At 45.3% G+C, this 19,773-nt stretch overlaps 1 protein-coding gene across 2 annotated transcripts in view; it reads left to right on the forward strand.

Annotated features, from left to right (window-relative positions):
- Positions 1-19,773, forward strand: part of LOC106584141 (carboxyl-terminal PDZ ligand of neuronal nitric oxide synthase protein) — a 241,671-nt gene that overhangs the window by 151,179 nt on the left and 70,719 nt on the right. For both annotated transcript variants that reach the window (XM_014169058.2, XM_014169057.2), the window contains exons 6-7: positions 10,574-10,718; positions 17,116-17,300. In XM_014169058.2, coding sequence (XP_014024533.1) covers positions 10,574-10,718; positions 17,116-17,300 — 330 coding nt within the window. The remainder of the gene's footprint in view (positions 1-10,573; positions 10,719-17,115; positions 17,301-19,773) is intronic.

The raw sequence follows: 19,773 nt of genomic DNA on the forward strand, positions 1-19,773 counted from the left end.
CGTGCGTGCTTGTGTAAGAGAGAGGGAGAGAGCGAAACTGTGTGTTCTAATCCACAGTCACTCTAGCATGGAGAGACACAAAGCAATGTGCATTGGAGGGTGTCAGTAATAAAGTGCTGTAGGCCCATGGCTGTACTGTACCAAAACACCACCTGCACGTATTAAACAGTATCCTGCCATATGAAAACCTCCCAGTACACGCACATTACATACCTCTACCCAGCCACACTAACAGCTATGCTGTAATGAGTCATAGAACCAGTATGTGTTTAAGAGAGAGACAGAGTGAATAGGGAGTACTTTTGGTTTCAAGCTGAAGTTAAAGTTATTTGTCTCTTAAAGGAATTCACAGATGTACAGTGAACAAAGCCACACACCACAAGTCAAATGGCATGGTAGAACCATTGAAATCGTAAATCCATAAAAAGAGAATTTCCATTGCTTTATCTGTCCATTTTACACAGACACACACCCTCTCCACCTTTGCTCCCTATCCCTAATTATGTCATTCTCCCTCCCTCTCTCGTCCTCCATTCCTCTTCCCTCCCTCCTCTCTAGCTGTCTTCCTGTAATTAGTTTAAAGCAGTTTAATTAATCAAATCACATTTTATTTGTTACATGCCCTGAATATTACAGTGAAATGCTTACTTACAAGCCCTTAACCACCAATGCAGTTTTAAGAAAAAAAAGTGTTAAAGTATTTATTCAAAATAAACTGAAGTAAAAAATAAGAAAAATTAAAAATAATTAAGGAGCAACAATAAAATAACAGTAGCGAGGCTATATACAGGGTACCGGTACAGAGTCAATGTGTGGGGGCACAGGTTAGTCGAGGTAATTGAGGTAATATGGACATGTAGGTAGAGGTAAAGTGACTATTCATGGATAATAATCAGAGAGAAGCAGCAGTGTAAAAATGGGGGAGGAGGGAGGGGACAATGCAAATAGTCCAGGTAGCCATTTGATTAGCTGTTCAGGAGTCTTATGGCTTGGGGGTAGAAGCTGTTTAGAAGCCTTTTGGACCTAGACTTGGCGCTCCTGTACCAATTGCCGTGCGGTAGCAGAGAGAACAGTCTATGACTAGTGTGGCTGGAGTCTTATTATTTGGGCTTTCCTCTGACACCGCCTGGTATAGAGGTCCTGGATGTCAGGAAGCTTGGCCTCAGTGATGTACTAGGCAGTACGCACTACCCTCTGTAGTGCCTTGCGGTCAGAGGCTGAGCAGTTGCCATACCAGGCAGTGATGGAACCAGTCAGGGTGCTCTCGATGTTGCAGCTGTAGAACCTTTTGAGGATCTGAGGACCCATGCCAAATCTTTTCAGTCTCCTGAGGGGGAATAGGCGTCGTCATGCCCTCTTCACGACTGTCTTGGTGTGTTTGGACCATGATAGTTTGTTGGTGATATGGACACCAAGGAACTTGAAGCTCTCAAACTGCTCCACTACAGCCCAATCGGGGGCGTGCTCTCTCCTCCTTTTTCTGTAGTCCACAATCATCTCCTTTGTCTTGATCACGTTGAGGGAGAGGTTGTAATCCTGGCACCACACTGTCAGGTCTCATCGTTGTCGGTGATCAGGCCTACCACTGTTGTGCCGTCGGCAAACTTAATGATGGTGTTGGAGTTGTGCTTGGCCATGCAGTCATGGGTGAACCGGGAGTACAGGAGGGGACTGAGCACGCACCCCTAATGGGCCCCCATGTTGAGGATCAGCGTGGCAGATGTGTTGTTACCTACCCTTACCAGCTGGGGGTGACCCATCAGGAAGTTCAGGATCCAGTTGCAGAGGGAGCTGTTTAGTCCCAGGGTCCTTAGCTTAGTGAAGAACTTTGAGGGCACTATGGTATTGAACGCTGAGCTTTAGTCAATGAATAGCATTCTCACATAGGTGCTCCTTTTGTCCAGGTGGGAAAGAGCATTGTGGAGTGCAATAGAGATTGCATCATGTGTGGATTTGTTGGGGTGGTATGCAAATTGGAGTGGGTATAGGGTTTCTGGGATGATGGTGTTGATGTGAGCCATGACCAGCCCTTTCAAAGCATTTCATGGCTACAGACGTGAGTGCTACTGGTCGGTAGTCATTTAGGCAGGTTACCTTAGTGTTCTTGGGCACAGGGACTATGGTGGTCTGCTTGAAACATGTTAGTATTACAGACTCAGACAGGGAGAGGGTGAAAATGTCAGTGAAGACACTTGCTAGTTGGTCTGCGCATGCGCGGAGTACACGTCCTGGTAATCCGTCTGGCGGCTGCAGAGAGCGTGATCACACAGTTATCCGGAACAGCTGACTCTCTCATGCATGTTTCAGTGTTACTTGCCTCAACGCGAGCATAGAAGTTATTTAGCTTGAATGGTAGGCTTATGTCACTGGGCAGCTCTCGGCTGTGCTTCCCTTTGTAGTCTGTAACACCGGAGCCGGTGTAGTACGATTCGATCTTAGTCCTGTATTGACGCTTTGCCTGTTTGATGGTTCATCAGAGGGCATAGTGGGATTTCTTATTAGCTTCCAGGTTAGAGTCCCGCTCCTTGAAAGTGGCAGCTCTACCCTTTAGCTCATTGCGAATGTTGCCTGTAATCCATGGCTCCTGGTTGGGGTATGTACATACAGTCACTGTGTGTCGATGTCGCCGATGCACTTATTGATAAAGCCAATGACTGATGTGGTGTACTCCTCATTGACATCGGAAGAATCCTGCAACATATTCCAGTCTGCGCTAGCAAAACAGTCCTGTAGTTTAGCATCTGCTTCATCTGACCACTTTTTTATAGACCGATTCACTGGTACTTCCTGCTTTAATTTTTTCTTGTAAGCAGGAATCAAGAGGATAGAATTATGGTCAGATTTGCCAAATGGAGGGCGAGGGAGAGCTTTGTATGCGTTTCTGTGTGTGGAGTAAAGCTGGTCTATGGTTTCTTTCCCTCTGGTTGCACATTTAACATGCTGATAGAAATTTGGTGAAACTGATTTAAGTTTCCCTGCATTAAAGTCCCAGGCCACTAGGAGTGCCACCTCTGGATGAGTATTTTCCTATTTTCTTATGGCCGAATACAGCTCATTGAGTGTGGTTTTAGTGCCAGCCTCTGTCTGTTGTGGTATGTAGACAGCAACGAAAAATACAGATGAAAACTCTCTAGGTAGATAGTGTGATCTATAGCTTATCATGAGATACTCTACATCAGGCGAGCAAAATCTTGAGACTTCCTTAGATATCGTGCACCAGCTATTGTTTACAAATATGCATAGGCCCCCATCCCGTGTCTTACCAGAGGCTGATGTTCTGTCTTGCCGGTAGATTGTATAACCCGCCAGCTATATGTTCTTAACGTCATTCAGCCACTACTCTGTGAAACATAAGATATTACCATTTTTAATGTCCCGTTGGTAGGATATTTGTGCTTTCAGTTCATCCCATTTATTTTCCAGCGATTGAACTTTAGCTAGCAGAATAGAAGGCAAGATTAGATTAGCCACTCGTCTCCTGATCCTCATAAGGCATCCTGATCTCTTTCCGCGAAACCTATGTTTCATTTTTCAGCGAATCACAGGGATCTGGGCCTGGTCAGGTGTCTGTAGTATATCCCTCGCATTCAACTCATTGAAGAAGAACTCCTCATCCAATTTGAGGTGAGTAATCCCAGTTCTGATGTCCAGAAGCTCTTTTCAGTCATAAGAGACGGTAGCAGCAACATATTGTACAAAACAAGTTACAAACTACACGAAAAACCTAACAAAATAGTGTGGTTGGTTAAGAGCCGATTAGACGACAGCCCTCCCCTCCGACGCCATTATCATGTGGTGGTAAATAGACAGCTCCAAGAAATATAGATGAAAACTCTCTTGGTAAATAGTGTGGTCTACAGATTATCATGAGATACTCTACCTCAGGCAAGCAAAACCTCAAGACTTCCTTAAAATTAGATATAGTGCACCAGTTATTTACAAATAGACACAGACCGCCACACCTTGTCTTACCGGAGGCAGCTGTTCTATCCTGCCAATGGACCGAAAACCCAGCCAGCTTTATATTATTCATGTCGTCATTCAGCAATGACTCGGTGAAACATAAGATATTACAGTTTTTAATGTCCCATTGGTAGAATAGTCTTGAACGGAGCTCATACACTTTGTTGTCCAATGATTGCACGTTGGCTAATAGGACTGATGGTAGAGGGGGATTACTCCTTCGCCTTCGGATCCTTACAAGGCACCCCGACCTACGTCTCCGATATCTCTGTCTCTAATTCCTGTGAATGACGGGGATTTGGGCCTTGTCGGGTGTCTGAAGTAAATCCTTTGCGTCCGACTCGTTAAAGAAAAAATGTTCGTCCAGTACGAGGTGAGTAATCGCTGTCCTGATATCCAGAAGCTCTTTTCAGTCATAAGAGACGGTGGCAGAAACATTATGTACAAAATAAGTTACAAATAACGCAAAGAAACACACACAATAGCACAATTGCACAATTGGAACCCGTAAAACGGCAGCCATCTCTTCCGGCGCCATCCTGGTTTCATAATGGTTGTGTCTTCATCACACTGTAATTAACGAGGCTGTCTCCATCACAGACAGTTAATTGAGGGGGAGACCTGCAGGAAATACCCATTAGAGACCAGAGGCCTGGACCAAGGGGAGAGTGCTTTCTGTGTGTGTGTGTGTGTGTGTGTGTGTGTGTGTGTGTGTGTGTGTGTGTGTGTGTGTGTGTGTGTGATATCCCTCCCATCAATTGCCAGTTGCCACTCTCTCTGCCAATCTCAGACACAGTGCACTGGCATGGACCAAGAGGTATAACTGTGGGCATCCATCACCCAGGAGACTGCGTGATGGATGCACTTGCACATCTATCACTCCAGTAGTAATGCTAAATTGTAATTATTTCGCCTCTATTTATTGCCTACCTCACTACTCTTCTACATTTGCACACACTGTACATAGATTTTTCTATTTTTCTTTTCTATTGTGTTATTGACTGTGTTTGTTTATGTGTAACTCTGTGTTGTTGTTTTTGTCGCACTGCTTTGCTTTATCTTGGCCAGGTCGCAGTTGTAAATGAGAACTTGTTCTCAACTGGCCTACCTGGTTAAATAGAGGTGAAATAAAAAAATAAAAAGACTGAGCCAGCGATTGGCTAACACAGATTCTATTTGACCCCATGCAAATACTCATCAATCTGTTTAAGTTCCAAATAAATGATGTGAGCCTACATGACTTATTAATTCATCCTCAAAGACTCATAGAACACTAGAAGAGGATGAGAGCTGAAAAAAATCCTCCAAATGTAATGCATTTTCCTCAGTTGTTCCCCTTGTTATTGTGCAGAACGGTCACAGTTGCACCCCAGCCCTGTCTGTGTTAACGACTTTCTGGACAACTGTTGAGCCATAATGGCTGTTAATTGACATGCCGAATTGGAGGGCAACAGAACAAAGACTCTGCAGTTAGACAGCGAGAGTCATTATGACACTTTAACATTAAGGTGCTGTTCCAATGCTGGTCCTTTATCTAGGCTAAGGTTTCTAAAAAGGCTAACGATGCTAGCAATGCTAGTGCTGCTCCTGCAATTTAACTGTGTGTGTCTGCGTGCGCTAGGCATTGTATGAATGGAAATGTACTCTCTTTCTCTGCTTGGCCTGAAAAGTCATTACTGTCAGGCTACACACACACAAATCAAATTAAAAATCGAAATGTATTTGTCACATGCGCCGAATTCAACAGGTGTAGACCTTACAGTGAAATGCTTACTTACAAGCCCTTAACCAACAATGCAGTTCAAGAAGAGTTTAGAAAATATTTACCAAATAATCTAAGGTAAAAAATTATTAAAAGTAACACAATAAAATAACAATAACAAGGCTATATTCCGGGTGTTACCGGTACTGAGTCAATGTGCGGGGGTTCAGGTTAGTCGAGGTCATTTGTACATGTAGGTAGGGGTAAAGTGATTATGCATAGATAATGAACAGTGAGTAGCAGCAGTGTAAAAACAAATGGGGGGGTGTCAATGTAAATAGTCTGTGTGGACATTTGATTAATTGTTCAGCAGTCTTATGGCATGGGGTAGCAGCTGTTAAGGAGCCTTTTGGTCCTAGACTTGGCACTCCGGTACTGCTTGCAAGTGCGGTACCAGAGAGAACGGTCTATGACTTGGGTGACTAGAGTCTTTGACAATTTTTTGGGCTTTCCTCTGACACCGCCTAGTATATAAGTCCTGGATGGCAGGAAGCTTGGCCCCAGTGATGTACTGGGCCGTACAAACTACTCTCTGTAGCGTCTTACGGTCAGATGCCGAGCAGTTCTCAATGGTGCAGCTGTAGAACTTTTTGAGTATCACATTCCAAATCTTTTCCGTCTCCTGAGGGGGAAAAGGTGTTGTCGTGCCCTCTTCGCAGCTGTCTTGGTGTGTTTGGACCATGATAGTTTGTTGGTGATGTGGACAACAAGGAACTTGAAAATCTCAACCCGCTCCACTATAGCCCCACCAAAGTTAATGGGGGACTGTTTGCCTGCCTTTTCTTGTAGTCCACGATCATCTCCTTTGTCTTGCTCACATTGAGGGAGAGGTTGTTGTCCTGGCACCAAAGTGCCCGGTCTCTGACCTCCTCCCCATAGGCTGTCTCGTCGTTGTCGGTAATCAGGCCTACCGCTGTTGTGTCTTCAGCAAGCTTAATGTTGCAGTCGTGTTTGGCCATGCAGTCGTGGGTGAACAGGGAGTACAGGAAGGGACTAAGCACACAACCCTGAGGGGCCCCAGTGTTGAGGATCAGCGTGGCAGACATGTTGTTGCCTACCCTTACCACCTGAGGAGGCCCGTCAGGAAGTCCAGGATCCAGTTGCAGAGGGAGATGTTTAGTCCCAGAGTCCTTAGCTTTGTGATGCTTTGTGGGCACTTTGGTGTTGAACGCTGAGCTGTAGTCAATGAACAGCATTCTCACATAGGTGTCCTTTTGTCCAGATGGGAAAGGGCAGTGTGAAGTGAAATTGCGTCATCTGTGGATCTGTTGGGGCGGTATGCGAATTGGAGTGGGTCTAGGGTATCCAGAATGATGCTGTTGATGTGTGCAATGACCAGCCTTTCAAAGCACTTCAAGGCTACCAAAGGGTATGCTACAGGGTGGTAATCATTTAGGAAGGTTACCTTCGCTTCCTTGGTCACAGGGAATATGGTGGTCTGCTTGAAACATGTAGGTATTACAGACTCAGTTAGAGAGGTTGAAAATGTCAGTGAAGACACTTGCAAGTTGCTCTACGCATGATTTGAGTACATGTCCTGGTAATCCGTCTGGCCCGCGGCATTGTGAATGTTGACCTGTTTATACAGTTGAAGTCGGAAGTTTACATACACTTAGATTGGAGTCATTAAAACTCATTTTTCAAACACTCCACAAATTTCTTGTTAATAAACTATAGTTTTGGCAAGTCAGTTAGGACATCTACTTTGTGCATGACACAAGTCATTTTTCCAACAATTGTTTACAGAGAGATTATTTCACTTATAATTCACTCTATCACAATTCCAGTGGATCAGAAGTTTACATTCACTAAGTTGACTGTGCCTTTAAACAGCTTGGAACATTCCAGAAAATGATGTCATGGCTTTAGAGTTTCTGATAGGCTAATTGACATCATTTGAGTCAGTTAGAGGTGTACCTGTGGATGTATTTCAATGCCTACCTTCAAACTCAGTGCCTCTTTGTTGGGGAAATCATGGGAAAATCCAAAGAAATCAGTCAAGAACTATATACGCAAGTATAAACACCATGGGACCACGCAGCCGTCATACCGCTCAGGAAGGAGACGCATTCTATCTCCTAGAGATGAACATGCTTTGGTGTGAAAAGTGCAAATCAATCAGTACAGTGAGGAAAAAAGTGAGGAAAAAAGTATTTGATCCCCTGCTGATTTTGTACGTTTGCCCACTGACAAAGAAATGATCAGTCTATAATTTTAATGGTAGGTTTATTAGAACAGGGAGAGACAGAATAACAACAAAAAAATCCAGAAAAACACATGTCAAAAATGGTATAAATTGATTTGCATTTTAATGAGGGAAGTAAGTATTTGACCCCTCTGCAAAACATGATTTAGTACTTGGTGGCAAAACCCTTGTTGGCAATCACAGAGGTCAGACGTTTCTTCTAGTTGGCCACCAGGTTTGCACACATCTCAGGAGGGATTTTGTCCCACTCCTCTTTGCAGATCTTCTCCAAGTCATTAAGGTTTCGAGGCTGACGTTTGGCAACTCGAACCTTCAGCTCCCTCCACAGATGTTCAATGGGATTAAGTTCTGGAGACATGCTAGGCAACTCCAGGACCTTAATGTGCTTCTTCTTGAGCCACTCCTTTGTTGCCTTGGCCGTGTGTTTTGGGTCATTGCCATGCTGGAATACCCATCCACAACCCATTTTCAATGCCCTGGCTGAGGGAAGGAGGTTCTCACCCAAGATTTGACGGTACATGGCCCCGCCCATCGTCCCTTTGATGCAGTGAAGTTGTCCTGTCCCCTTAGCAGAAAAACACCCCCAAAGCATAATGTTTCCACCCCCATGTTTGACGGTGGGGATGGTGTTCTTGGGGTCATAAGCAGCATTCCTCCTCCTCCAAACACGGCGAGTTGAGTTGATGCCAAAGAGCTCTATTTTGGTCTCATCTGACCACAACACTTTCACCCAGTTGTCCTCTGAATCATTCAGATGTTCATTGGCAAACTTCAGACGGGCATGTATATGTGCTTTCTTGAGCAGGGGGACCTTGCGGGCACTGCAGGATTTCAGTTCTTCATGGCGTAGTGTGTTACCAATTGTTTTCTTGGTGACTATGGTCCCAGCTGCCTTGAGATCATTGACAAGATCCTCCCGTGTAGTTCTGGGCTGATTCCTCACCGTTCTCATGATCATTGCAACTCCACGAGGTGAGATCTTGCATGGAGCCCCAGGCCGAGGGAGATTCACAGTTCTTTTGTGTTTCTTCCATTTGCGAATAATCGCACCAAATGTTGTCACCTTCTCACCAAGCTGCTTGGCGATGGTCTTGTAGCCCATTCCAGCCTTGTGTAGGTCTACAATCTTGTCCCTGACATCCTTGGAGAGCTCTTTGGTCTTGGCCATGGTGGTGAGTTTGGAATTTGATTGATTGATTGCTTCTGTGGACAGGTGTCTTTTATACAGGTAACAAATTGAGATTAGGAGCATTCCCTTTAAGAGTGTGCTCCTAATCTCTGCTCGTTACCTGTATAAAAGACACCTGGGAGCCAGAAATCTTTCTGATTGAGAGGGGGTCAAATACTTATTTCCCTCATTAAAATGCAAATCAATTTATAACATTTTTGACATGCGTTTATCTGGATTTTTCTGTTGTTATTCTGTCTCTCACTGTTCAAATAAACCTACCATTAAAATTATAGACTGATAATTTCTTTGTCAGTGGGAAAACGTACAAAATCAGCAGGGGATCAAATACTTTTTTCCCTCACTGTATCTATAACCACAGTGAAACGAGTCCTTTATCGACATAACCCGAAAGGCTGCTCAGCTCATTTTTTGGGCAGTGTGCACATAGCCTGTCTTCTCTTGAGAGCCAGGTCTGCCTATGGCGGCCCGACTCCATTGCAAGGCTATGCTCACTGAGTCTGTATATAGTCAAAGCTTTCCTTTATTTTGGGTCAGTCACAGTGGTCAGGTTTTCTTCCACTGTGTACTGTCTGTTTAGGGCAAAATAGCGTTCCTTTTTGCTCAGTTTTTTGGTAAATTCTTTCCAATCTGTCAAGTAATTATCTTTTTGTTTTCTCATGATCTGTTTGGGTCTAATTGTGTTGCTGTTGCTGTCCTGGGTCTCTGTGGGTCTGTTTGTGTTTGTGAACAGAGCCCCAGGGCCAGCTTGCTTAGGTGAATCTTCTCTAGGTTAATCTCACTGTAGTTAATGGCTTTGTTATGGAAAGTTTGGGAATCGCTTCCTTTTAGACGGTAGTAGAATTGAGAGTCTCTTTTCTGGATTTTGATCATTTGCTGATATCTGCCTAATTCTGCTCTGCATGCATTATTTGTTGTTTTACATTTTACGTTCACAGCTTTGTGGAAGTTACCTGTGGTGCTGATGTTTAGGCCGAGGAAGGTTTCGTTTTTTGTGTGCTCTAGGGCAACGGTTTCTAGATGTAATTTGTATTTGTGGTCCTGGCCACTGGACCTTTTTTGGAACACCATTATTTTTGTATTGCTATGATTTACTGTCAAGGCCCAGGTCTGACAGAATCTGTGCAGAAGATCTAGGTGCTGCTTGTAGGCCCTCCTTGGTTGGGGACAGAATCACCAGATCATCAGCAAACAATAGATATTTGACTTCAGATTCTGGCAGTGTGAGGCCGGGTGCTGCAGACTGTTCTAGTGCCCTAGCCAATTCGTTGATGTATATGTTCAAGAGAGTGGGGATCGAGCTGCATCCCTGTTTCACCCCACTGACCTGTGGAAATGCATTTCAATGTTTTTTGCCAATTTTGACTGCGGACTTGTTGTTTGTGTACATGGATTTTATATTATCATGTTCTCTCTCTCTGTCTTTCTCTCTCCCAACTCCTCCTCTCTCCAGTCCCAGGCCATGCGTATTGTGCGGACAGTGGGCCAGGCATTCGAGGTGTGTCACAAACTCAGCTTGCAACACAAACACCAGAACGCAGATGGACAGGAGGACGCAGACAGTGACAAGACCTGCAATGAGGAGTCCACACTCTCAGGTGCATACACACAAACACACGCACACAAAATCCCACACACACAAACACATTCCTGATTGAGTGTAAGATGCCATTTGAGAGGATAGTGTCACAGATGAGTCAGTCTAATAGAGAGACTGTGGCTGTGGAACAGAACAGAATAGTGGTGGGATGACTCTGGCTCCAGTAACTACAGGGCCCTTTCATATGCAGATGCAACCACAGCATCCATGTGCCACTCTCCTATACACACCAGTATTAATTTTGACTCTTTTTTTAGATTGTCTAGTCTTAGTAATTTTGACTAAAATATAATTAAGTCTTAGTCACATTTTTGTAAATTGAATAATGATTTAGACTAGTTATTGACAAAATGACAAACAGTGGGCCATTTTAGTCAAATAAATTCCCTTTCATTTTAGTCACATCACATTTATATTGCCTCATTAACATATAGTAAACATAAATCACTGACTTCCATATCCACAAACATACTTACCTTGTCCTGCCAACATATTTTTCTGCATAATTAACATTACATTCAAAACAAACATCTGAGGTTGAGAGTCTGCAACACCACAAAGCAAGGGGCACCACCAAGCAAGCGGCACCATGAAGACCAAGGAGCTCTCCAAACAGGTCAGGGACAAAGTTGTGGAGAAGAAGAGATCAGGGTTGGGTTAAAAAAAATATCTGAAACTTTCAACATCCCACGGAGCACCATTAAATCCATTATTCCAGAATGGAAAGAATATGGCACCACAACACACCTGCGAACAGAGGGTCGCCCACCAAAACTCACAGACCAGGCAAGGAGGGCATTAATCAAAGAGGCAACAAAGAGACCAAAGATAACCCTGAAGGAGCTGCAAAGCTCCACAGTGGAGATTGGAGTATCTGTCCATAGGACCACTTTAAGCTGTGCACTCCACAGAGATGGGCTTTACAGAGGAGCGGCCAGAAAGAAAGCCATTGCTTAAAGAAAAAAATAAGCAAACACTTTGTGTTTGCCAAAAGGCATTTGGGAGACTCCCCAAACATATGGAGGAAGGTACTCTGGTCAGACCAGACTAAAATTGAGCTTTTTGGCCATCAAGGAAAACGTTATGTCTGGCTCAAATCCAGCACCTCTCATCACCCTGAGAACACCATCTCCACAGTGAAGCATGGTGGTGGCAGCATCATGCATTGGGGTTGTTTTTCATCTGCAGGGACTGAGAAACTGGTCAGAATTGAAGGAATGATGGATGGTGATAAATACAGGGAAATTCTTGAGGGAAACCTGTTTCAGTCTTCCAGATATTTGAGACTGGGACGGAGGTTCACCTTCCAGCAGTACAATGGCCCTAAGCATACTGCTAAAGCAACACTCGACTGGTTTATGGGGAAACATTTAAATGTCTTGAAATGGCCTAGTCAAAGCCCAGACCTCAATCCAATTGAGAATCTGTGGTATGACTTAAAGATTGCTGTACACCAGCGGAACCCATCCTACTTGAAGGAGCTGGAGCAGTTTGGCCTTGAAGAATGGGCAAAATCCCAGTGGCTAGACGTGCCAAGCTTATAGAGACATACCCCAAGAGACTTGCAGCTGTAACTGCTGCAAAAGGTGGCTCTACAAAGAATTGACTTTGGGTGGGTAAATAGTTATGCATGCTCAATTTTCTATATTTTTTGTCTTATTTCTTGTTTGTTTCACAATAAAAAATATTTTACATCTTCAAAGTGGTAGGCATGTTGTGTAAATCAAATTATACAAACCCCCCAAAAATCTATTTTAACTCCAGGTTGTAAGGCAACAAAATAGGAAAAATGCCAAGGGGGGTGAATACTTTTGCAATCCACTGTTATATATATATATTTTACATTGTTTGCAATCTGATATGTGACATATATTAATGCCAAAATACCATGCAAAACAGGGGGTGCTCTGCCCCACCTGAATGATGGGTCGCCACTGATCTTATGTACAAGACACAATTTTATCTGAGAGACTCTTTCTCCTCCACTTTGAGCCATTTAAGGCTTTCAAAGTGGGAATGGTCACGATATGTAAGTTTAAGAATAATCCTGACAAATTTGTTCTGAGATGCCTGCAATTTATTTTTTGTTATATTGGGGGCACTATTGTACCAGGAAGAGCATGCATAGTCAAAGTGGCACTGAACAAGAGGCCCTGCCAATGCCCCAATTGCATTCTTATCCAGATATTTGGAGGTTCTTGCCAGAAACCTAATTTTATGGTTCACTTTGGAGATAAAGTTTTGTGCAATGCTCTTCCTTGACAGATGGTTATCTAGCACACATCCAAGTTAATTAACAGAGTAAATAAAATGTGGAACGACACACACGCTGCACTTTGGTCCGCTCATTCCTACGAGAACTGTGACAGAATCTCCCACCACCAAAGGACCAAAGTGCAGCGTGTGTCGTTCCACATTTTATTTATACTGTGAAACTATGCAAAACATAAATAAACTGAATGACAATAACAACAAACCGTGAAGCAGAGGTGAAACAATACACTACTCAAAGATAATCTCCCACAAACCCAGGTGGAAAAAAACCCTACTTAAGTATGATCTCCAATTAGAGACAACGAGGACCAGCTGCCTCTAATTGGAGATCATCCCAAACAAACCCAACATAGAAATATAAAACTAGAATCTGAACATAGAAATACAAAACATAGAAAAACACCCCCTGTCACGCCCTGACCTACTCTACCATAGAAAATAACATCTTACTATGGTCATGACGTGACAGGTGGGGTGTATATTTCATGATTAACGACTCATGGTGTGATTGTGAAAACATACAAGAACTCAAGTTGTTTTGTTCACCTGACCTAGAATACCTCATGATCAAATGCTGACCTTATTATCTCCCATTCTCTTCAGTTATAGTCACAGCCGTGTATATCCCCCCCTCAAGCTGATACCACTGGAAACCACATATCCTGAGGCCATGTTCATTGTAGCTGGGGATTTTAACAAAGCAAATTTGATAAAAAGGCTGCCGAAGTTCTATCAACACGTTGACTGTAGTACTCATGCTGCTAAAACACTCGACCACTGCTACTCCAACTTCTGGGATGCCTACAAGGCCCTCCCCTGCCCTCGTTTCAGCAAATCTGAACACAACACCATTTTGCTCCTCCCTTCCTATAGGCTTAAACTCAAACAGGAAGTACCCGTGCTAAGGACTATTCAACGCTGGTCTGATCAATAGGAATCCACACTTCAAGATTGTTTTGATCACGTGGACTGGGATATGTTCCGGGTAGCCTCCGATAATAACATTGATGATTACACTGATACAGTGACTGAGTTTATCAGGAAGTGTATAGGAGATATTGTACACACTGTGACTATTAAAACCTACTCTAACCAGAAACCGTGGATAAATGGCAGCATTCGCGCAAAAACTTAAAGCGTGAACCACCGCATTTAACCATGGCAAGGTGACTGGGAACATGGCCGAATACAAACAGTGTAGTTATTCCCTCCGCAAGGCAATCAAACAGGCAAAACGTCAGTATAGAGTCAAAGTAGAGTCGCAATTCAACGGCTCAGACACGAGACGTATGTGGCGGGGTCTACAGACAATCACGGACTATAAAAGGAAAACCAGCCATGTCGCGGACACCGACGTCTTGCTTCCAAGCAAGCTAAACACCTTCCTCGCCCACTTTGAAGATAACACAGCGCCACCGACATGGGCCGCTACCAAGGACTGTGGGCTCTCCTTCTCCGTGGCCGCCGTAAGAAAGACATTTAAGCGTGTTAACCCTCGCAAGGCTGCCGGCCCAGACGACATCCCTAGACACATCGTCAGAGCAAGCACAGATCAGCTGGCCTATGTGTTTACGGACATATTCAATCTCTCCCTATCCCAGTCTGCTGTCCCCACATGCTTCAAGATGGCCATTGTTCCTGTACCCAATAAAGCAAAGGTAACTGAACAAAATTACTATCGCCCCATAGCACTCACTTCTGTCATCATGAAGTGCTTTGAGAGACTAGTCAAGGATCATATCACCTCTACCTTACCTGTCACCCTAGACCCACTTCAATCTGCTTACCGCCCCAATAGATCCACAGACGATGCAATCACCATCTCCCTGCACACTGCCCTATCCCATCTGGAGAAGAGGAATACCTATGTAAGAATGCTGTTCATTGACTATAGCTCAGCATTCAACAACATAGTACCCTCCAAGCTCATCATTAAGCACAAGGCCCTGGGTCTGAACCCACGCCCTGTGCAACTAGATCCTGGACTTCCTGACAGGCCGCCCCCAGGTGGTGAGGGTAGGAAACTACATCTCCACTTCAATGATCCTCAACACTGGGGCCCCACAAGGGTGCATGCTCATCCCCCTCTATTCCCTGTCCACCCATGACTGCGTGGCCACGTACGCCTCCAACTCAATCATCAAGTTTGCAGATGACACAACAGTAGTAGGGTTGATTACCAACAATGACAAGACAGCCTACAGGGAGGAGGTGAGGGCTCTGGGAGTGTGGTGCCAGGAAAATAACCGCTCACTCAACATCAACAAAACAAAGGAGATGATTGTGGACTTAAGGAAACAGCAGATGGAGCACCCCCCTATCCACATCTGCGGGACCGCAGTGGAGATGGTGGAAAGCTTCAAGTTCCTCAGCGTACACATCATTGACAAACTGAAATGGTCCACCCACACAGACAGTGTAGTGAAGAAGGCGCAAGAGCTTCAGGAGACTTAAGAAATGTAGCTTGGCACCTAAAACCCTCACAAACTTTTACAGATGCACAATTGAGAGCCTCCTGTCGGCCTGTATCACCGCCTAGTACGGCAACTGCACCACCCACAACCGCAGGGCTCTCCAGAGATTGGTGCGGTTTGCCCAACGCATCCCCGGGGGCAACCTATCTGCCCTCCAGGACACCTACAGCACCCGATGTCTGTTCACCCCACTATCATCCAGAAGGTGCATCAAAGCTGGGACCGAGAGACTAAAAAACAGCTTCTATCTCAAGGCTATCAGACTGTTAAATAGCTATCACTAGCACATTAGAGGCTGCTGCCTATATACATAGACTTGAAATCACTGGCCACTTTAATAAATGGAACACTAGTCACTTTAATAATGTTTACATATTTTGCATTGCTCATCTCATATGTGTATATACTGTATTCTATTCTATTCTACTGTATCTTAGTCTATGCCGCTCTGACATTGCTTGTCCATATATTTATATTTATATTTTCTTATACCCAGATTTGTGTATTGGGTATATGTTGTGAAATTGTTAGATAATTTATTACTTGTTAGATATTACTGCACTGTCGGAGCTAGAAACGCAAGCATTTTGCTACACCTGCAATAGCATCTGCAAACACGTGCTTGTGACCAATACAATTTGATTTGAATATAAAATATGGCCTTCCAATGCACGGTAGAATGAGGCGCTGGTGTTATGGGTCATATCTTTTGAATGGTAAGGGCAAGAATCAAGCTGTTTTCTCTGAGGAAAATTGGAAGGCTTCGCTACGTTGGCTACAGAACTTGGCTATGAAATGCAGTGAGGAAAGTGGGAGGGTTGAGTGAGATTACAAATTCAAATGACAGCCTACTTTTCTATACTCAAGGGAGAGAAAAACATAAATCGACTGTTGTTTTACTATTAAACTTTAATTTTGTAAAGCTGCCCGTCTGTCCTGCTAATATTAATTGTGCTCATCACTGAAAAGCTTTCAATCTCTCCAAAAACTCTTGTCCAGTCCACTTGGTAGTCAGAATTTAGTCACTGAGATAGTTGTCTCGTCTCGTTTTAGTCAACTGAAATGAAAAATAATTTTTGTTTAGTTATAGTTTTTTCTAGGTCTATTTAGTCCGTTATAGTCTCGTCAATTGCCACTGAAAAATATGTGTTTGAAAAATGTTTATCACAATTTTTGTTGACGGAATTAACACTGACATACACACACACACACACACACACACACACACACACACACACACACACACACACACACACACACACACACACACACACACACACACACACACACGCACACACACGCACACACACACACACACACACACACACAAACACACACGTGAGCTGATCCCCTGTTCTCTGTCTGTTCCACTGGTATAAACCACAGGAGTCTCTGAGCTCTGCCAGTGGGATTATCTGGAGAGTTAATTGTGAGCTGGAAGAACAGGAGAACCACAGGAGAACACCATAATGAAGCGCATCTCATCCTGCCACTCTTCTTTTGTCCTCCCTCATCTTTTGGTGTAGCAACTTTCTTTCTAACAACAAAGTATATTATTCCATTGGCCCTCCTTCTCTGGCAACTATTTAACATGACGTGGTGATGAGGCATTTCTTTAATAATATGTTGATGTGTTTGTTCTTTCAGCCCGTGAGTTAACAGGAGCGGAGAAGTCGGTGGTTGCTGTGGAAACAGACATTGATGCGGAGGAGGCTCCCTTACCATTACCGGACAGTACGGTCGAGGAGTTTAACCGCGGGGTCACTGACCTGGACGGAGTGTACGCTACTGCCAAGACTGACCACACACACCTCAACAACCTCGACAAGAAGGTATAGCTGTATGTATGTGTTTTGGGGGTGTGGTTCGTGTATGTTTGGTGGGAAGAAAGGTGGACAGGGTTGCAAGCCAAGAAGGCTAAAAGTATATTTACATGCATATACTAACTAAGGCCTGGAATGAGAGAACACAGTAATGGCTGGTCATTATTGCTTGTACCATTTTTTACATTTACATTTTAGTCATTTAGCAGACGCTCTTATCCAGAGCGACTTACAAATTGGTGCATTCACCTATAATATCCAGTGGAACAACCACTTTACAATAGTGCATCTAAATCTTTTAAGGGGGGGGTTAGAAGGATTACTTTATCCTATCCCAGGTATTCCTTGAAGAGGTGGGGTTTCAGGTGTCTCCGGAAGGTGGTGATTGACTCCGCTGTCCTGGCGTCGTGAGGGAGCTTGTTCCACCATTGGGGTGCCAGAGCAGCGAACAGTTTTGACTGGGCTGAGCGGGAACTGTGCTTCCTCAGAGGTAGGGAGGCGAGCAGGCCAGAGGTGGATGAACGGAGTGCCCTTGTTTGGGTGTAGGGCCTGATCAGAGCCTGAAGGTACGGAGGTGCCGTTCCCCTCACAGCTCCGTAGGCAAGCACCATGGTCTTGTAGCGGATGCGAGCTTCGACTGGAAGCCAGTGGAGAGAGCGGAGGAGCGGGGTGACGTGAGAGAACTTGGGAAGGTTGAACACCAGACGGGCTGCGGCGTTCTGGATGAGTTGTAGGGGTTTAATGGCACAGGCAGGGAGCCCAGCCAACAGCGAGTTGCAGTAATCCAGACGGGAGATGACAAGTGCCTGGATTAGGACCTGCGCCGCTTCCTGTGTGAGGCAGGGTCGTACTCTGCGAATGTTGTAGAGCATGAACCTACAGGATCGGGTCACCGCCTTGATGTTGGTGGAGAACGACAGGGTGTTGTCCAGGGTCACGCCAAGGTTCTTAGCACTCTGGGAGGAGGACACAAGGGAGTTGTCAACCGTGATGGCGAGATCATGGAACGGGCAGTCCTTCCCCGGGAGGAAGAGCAGCTCCGTCTTGCCGAGGTTCAGCTTGAGGTGGTGATCCGTCATCCACACTGATATGTCTGCCAGACATGCAGAGATGCGATTCGCCACCTGGTTGTCAGAAGGGGGAAAGGAGAAGATTAATTGTGTGTCATCTGCATAGCAATGATATGAGAGACCATGTGAGGATATGACAGAGCCAAGTGACTTGGTGTATAGCGAGAATAGGAGTGGGCCAAGAACAGAGCCCTGGGGGACACCAGTGGTGAGAGCACGTGGTGCGGAGACAGATTCTCGCCACGCCACCTGGTAGGAGCGACCTGTCAGGTAGGACGCAATCCAAGCGTGCGCGGTGCCGGAGATGCCCAGCTCGGAGAGGGTGGAGAGGAGGATCTGATGGTTCACGGTATCAAAGGCAGCAGATAGGTCTAGAAGGATGAGAGCAGAGGAGAGAGAGTTAGCTTTAGCAGTGCGGAGAGCCTCCGTGACACAGAGAAGAGCAGTCTCAGTTGAATGCCCAGTCTTGAAACCTGACTGATTAGGATCAAGAAGGTCATTCTGAGAGAGATAGCAAGAGAGCTGGCCAAGCACGGCGCGTTCAAGAGTTTTGGAGAGAAAGGAAAGAAGGGATACTGGCCTGTAGTTGTTGACATCGGAGGGATCGAGTGTAGGTTTTTTCAGAAGGGGTGCAACTCTCGCTCTCTTGAAGACGGAAGGGACGTAGCCAGCGGTCAAGGATGCGTTGATGAGCGAGGTGAGGTAGGGGGAGAAGGTCTCCGGAAATGGTCTGGAGAAGAGAGGAGGGGATAGGGTCAAGTGGGCAGGTTGTTGGGCGGCCGGCCGTCACAAGACGCGAGATTTCATCTGGAGAGAGAGGGGAGAAAGAGGTCAAAGCACAGGGTAGGGCAGTGTGAGCAGGACCAGCAGTGTCGTTTGACTTAGCAACGAGGATCGGATGTCGTCAACCTTCTTTTCAAAATGGTTGACGAAGTCATCCGCAGAGAGGGAGGAGGGGGGGGGGGGAGGAGGATTCAGGAGGGAGGAGAAGGTAGCAAAGAGCTTCCCTAGGGTTAGAGGCAGATGCTTGGAGTTTAGAGTGGTAGAAAGTGGCTTTAGCAGCAGAGACAGAAGAGGAAAATGTAGAGAGGAGGGAGTGAAAGGATGCCAGGTCCGCAGGGGAGGCGAGTTTTCCTCCATTTCCGCTCGGCTGCCCGGAGCCCTGTTCTGTGAGCTCGCAGTGAGTCGTCGAGCCACGGAGCAGGAGGGGAGGACCGAGCCGGCCTGGAGGATAGGGGACAGAGGAAATCAAAGGATGCAGAGAGGGAGGAGAGGAGGGTTGAGGAGGCAGAATCAGGAGATAGGTTGGAGAAGGTTTGAGCAGAGGGAAGAGATGATAGGATGGAAGAGGAGAGAGTAGCGGGAGAGAGAGAGCGAAGGTTGGGACGGCGCAATACCATCCGAGTAGGGGG

The sequence above is a fragment of the Salmo salar genome, chromosome ssa23 (assembly GCF_905237065.1).
Source record: "Salmo salar chromosome ssa23, Ssal_v3.1, whole genome shotgun sequence".
Lineage (NCBI taxonomy): Eukaryota > Metazoa > Chordata > Actinopteri > Salmoniformes > Salmonidae > Salmo > Salmo salar.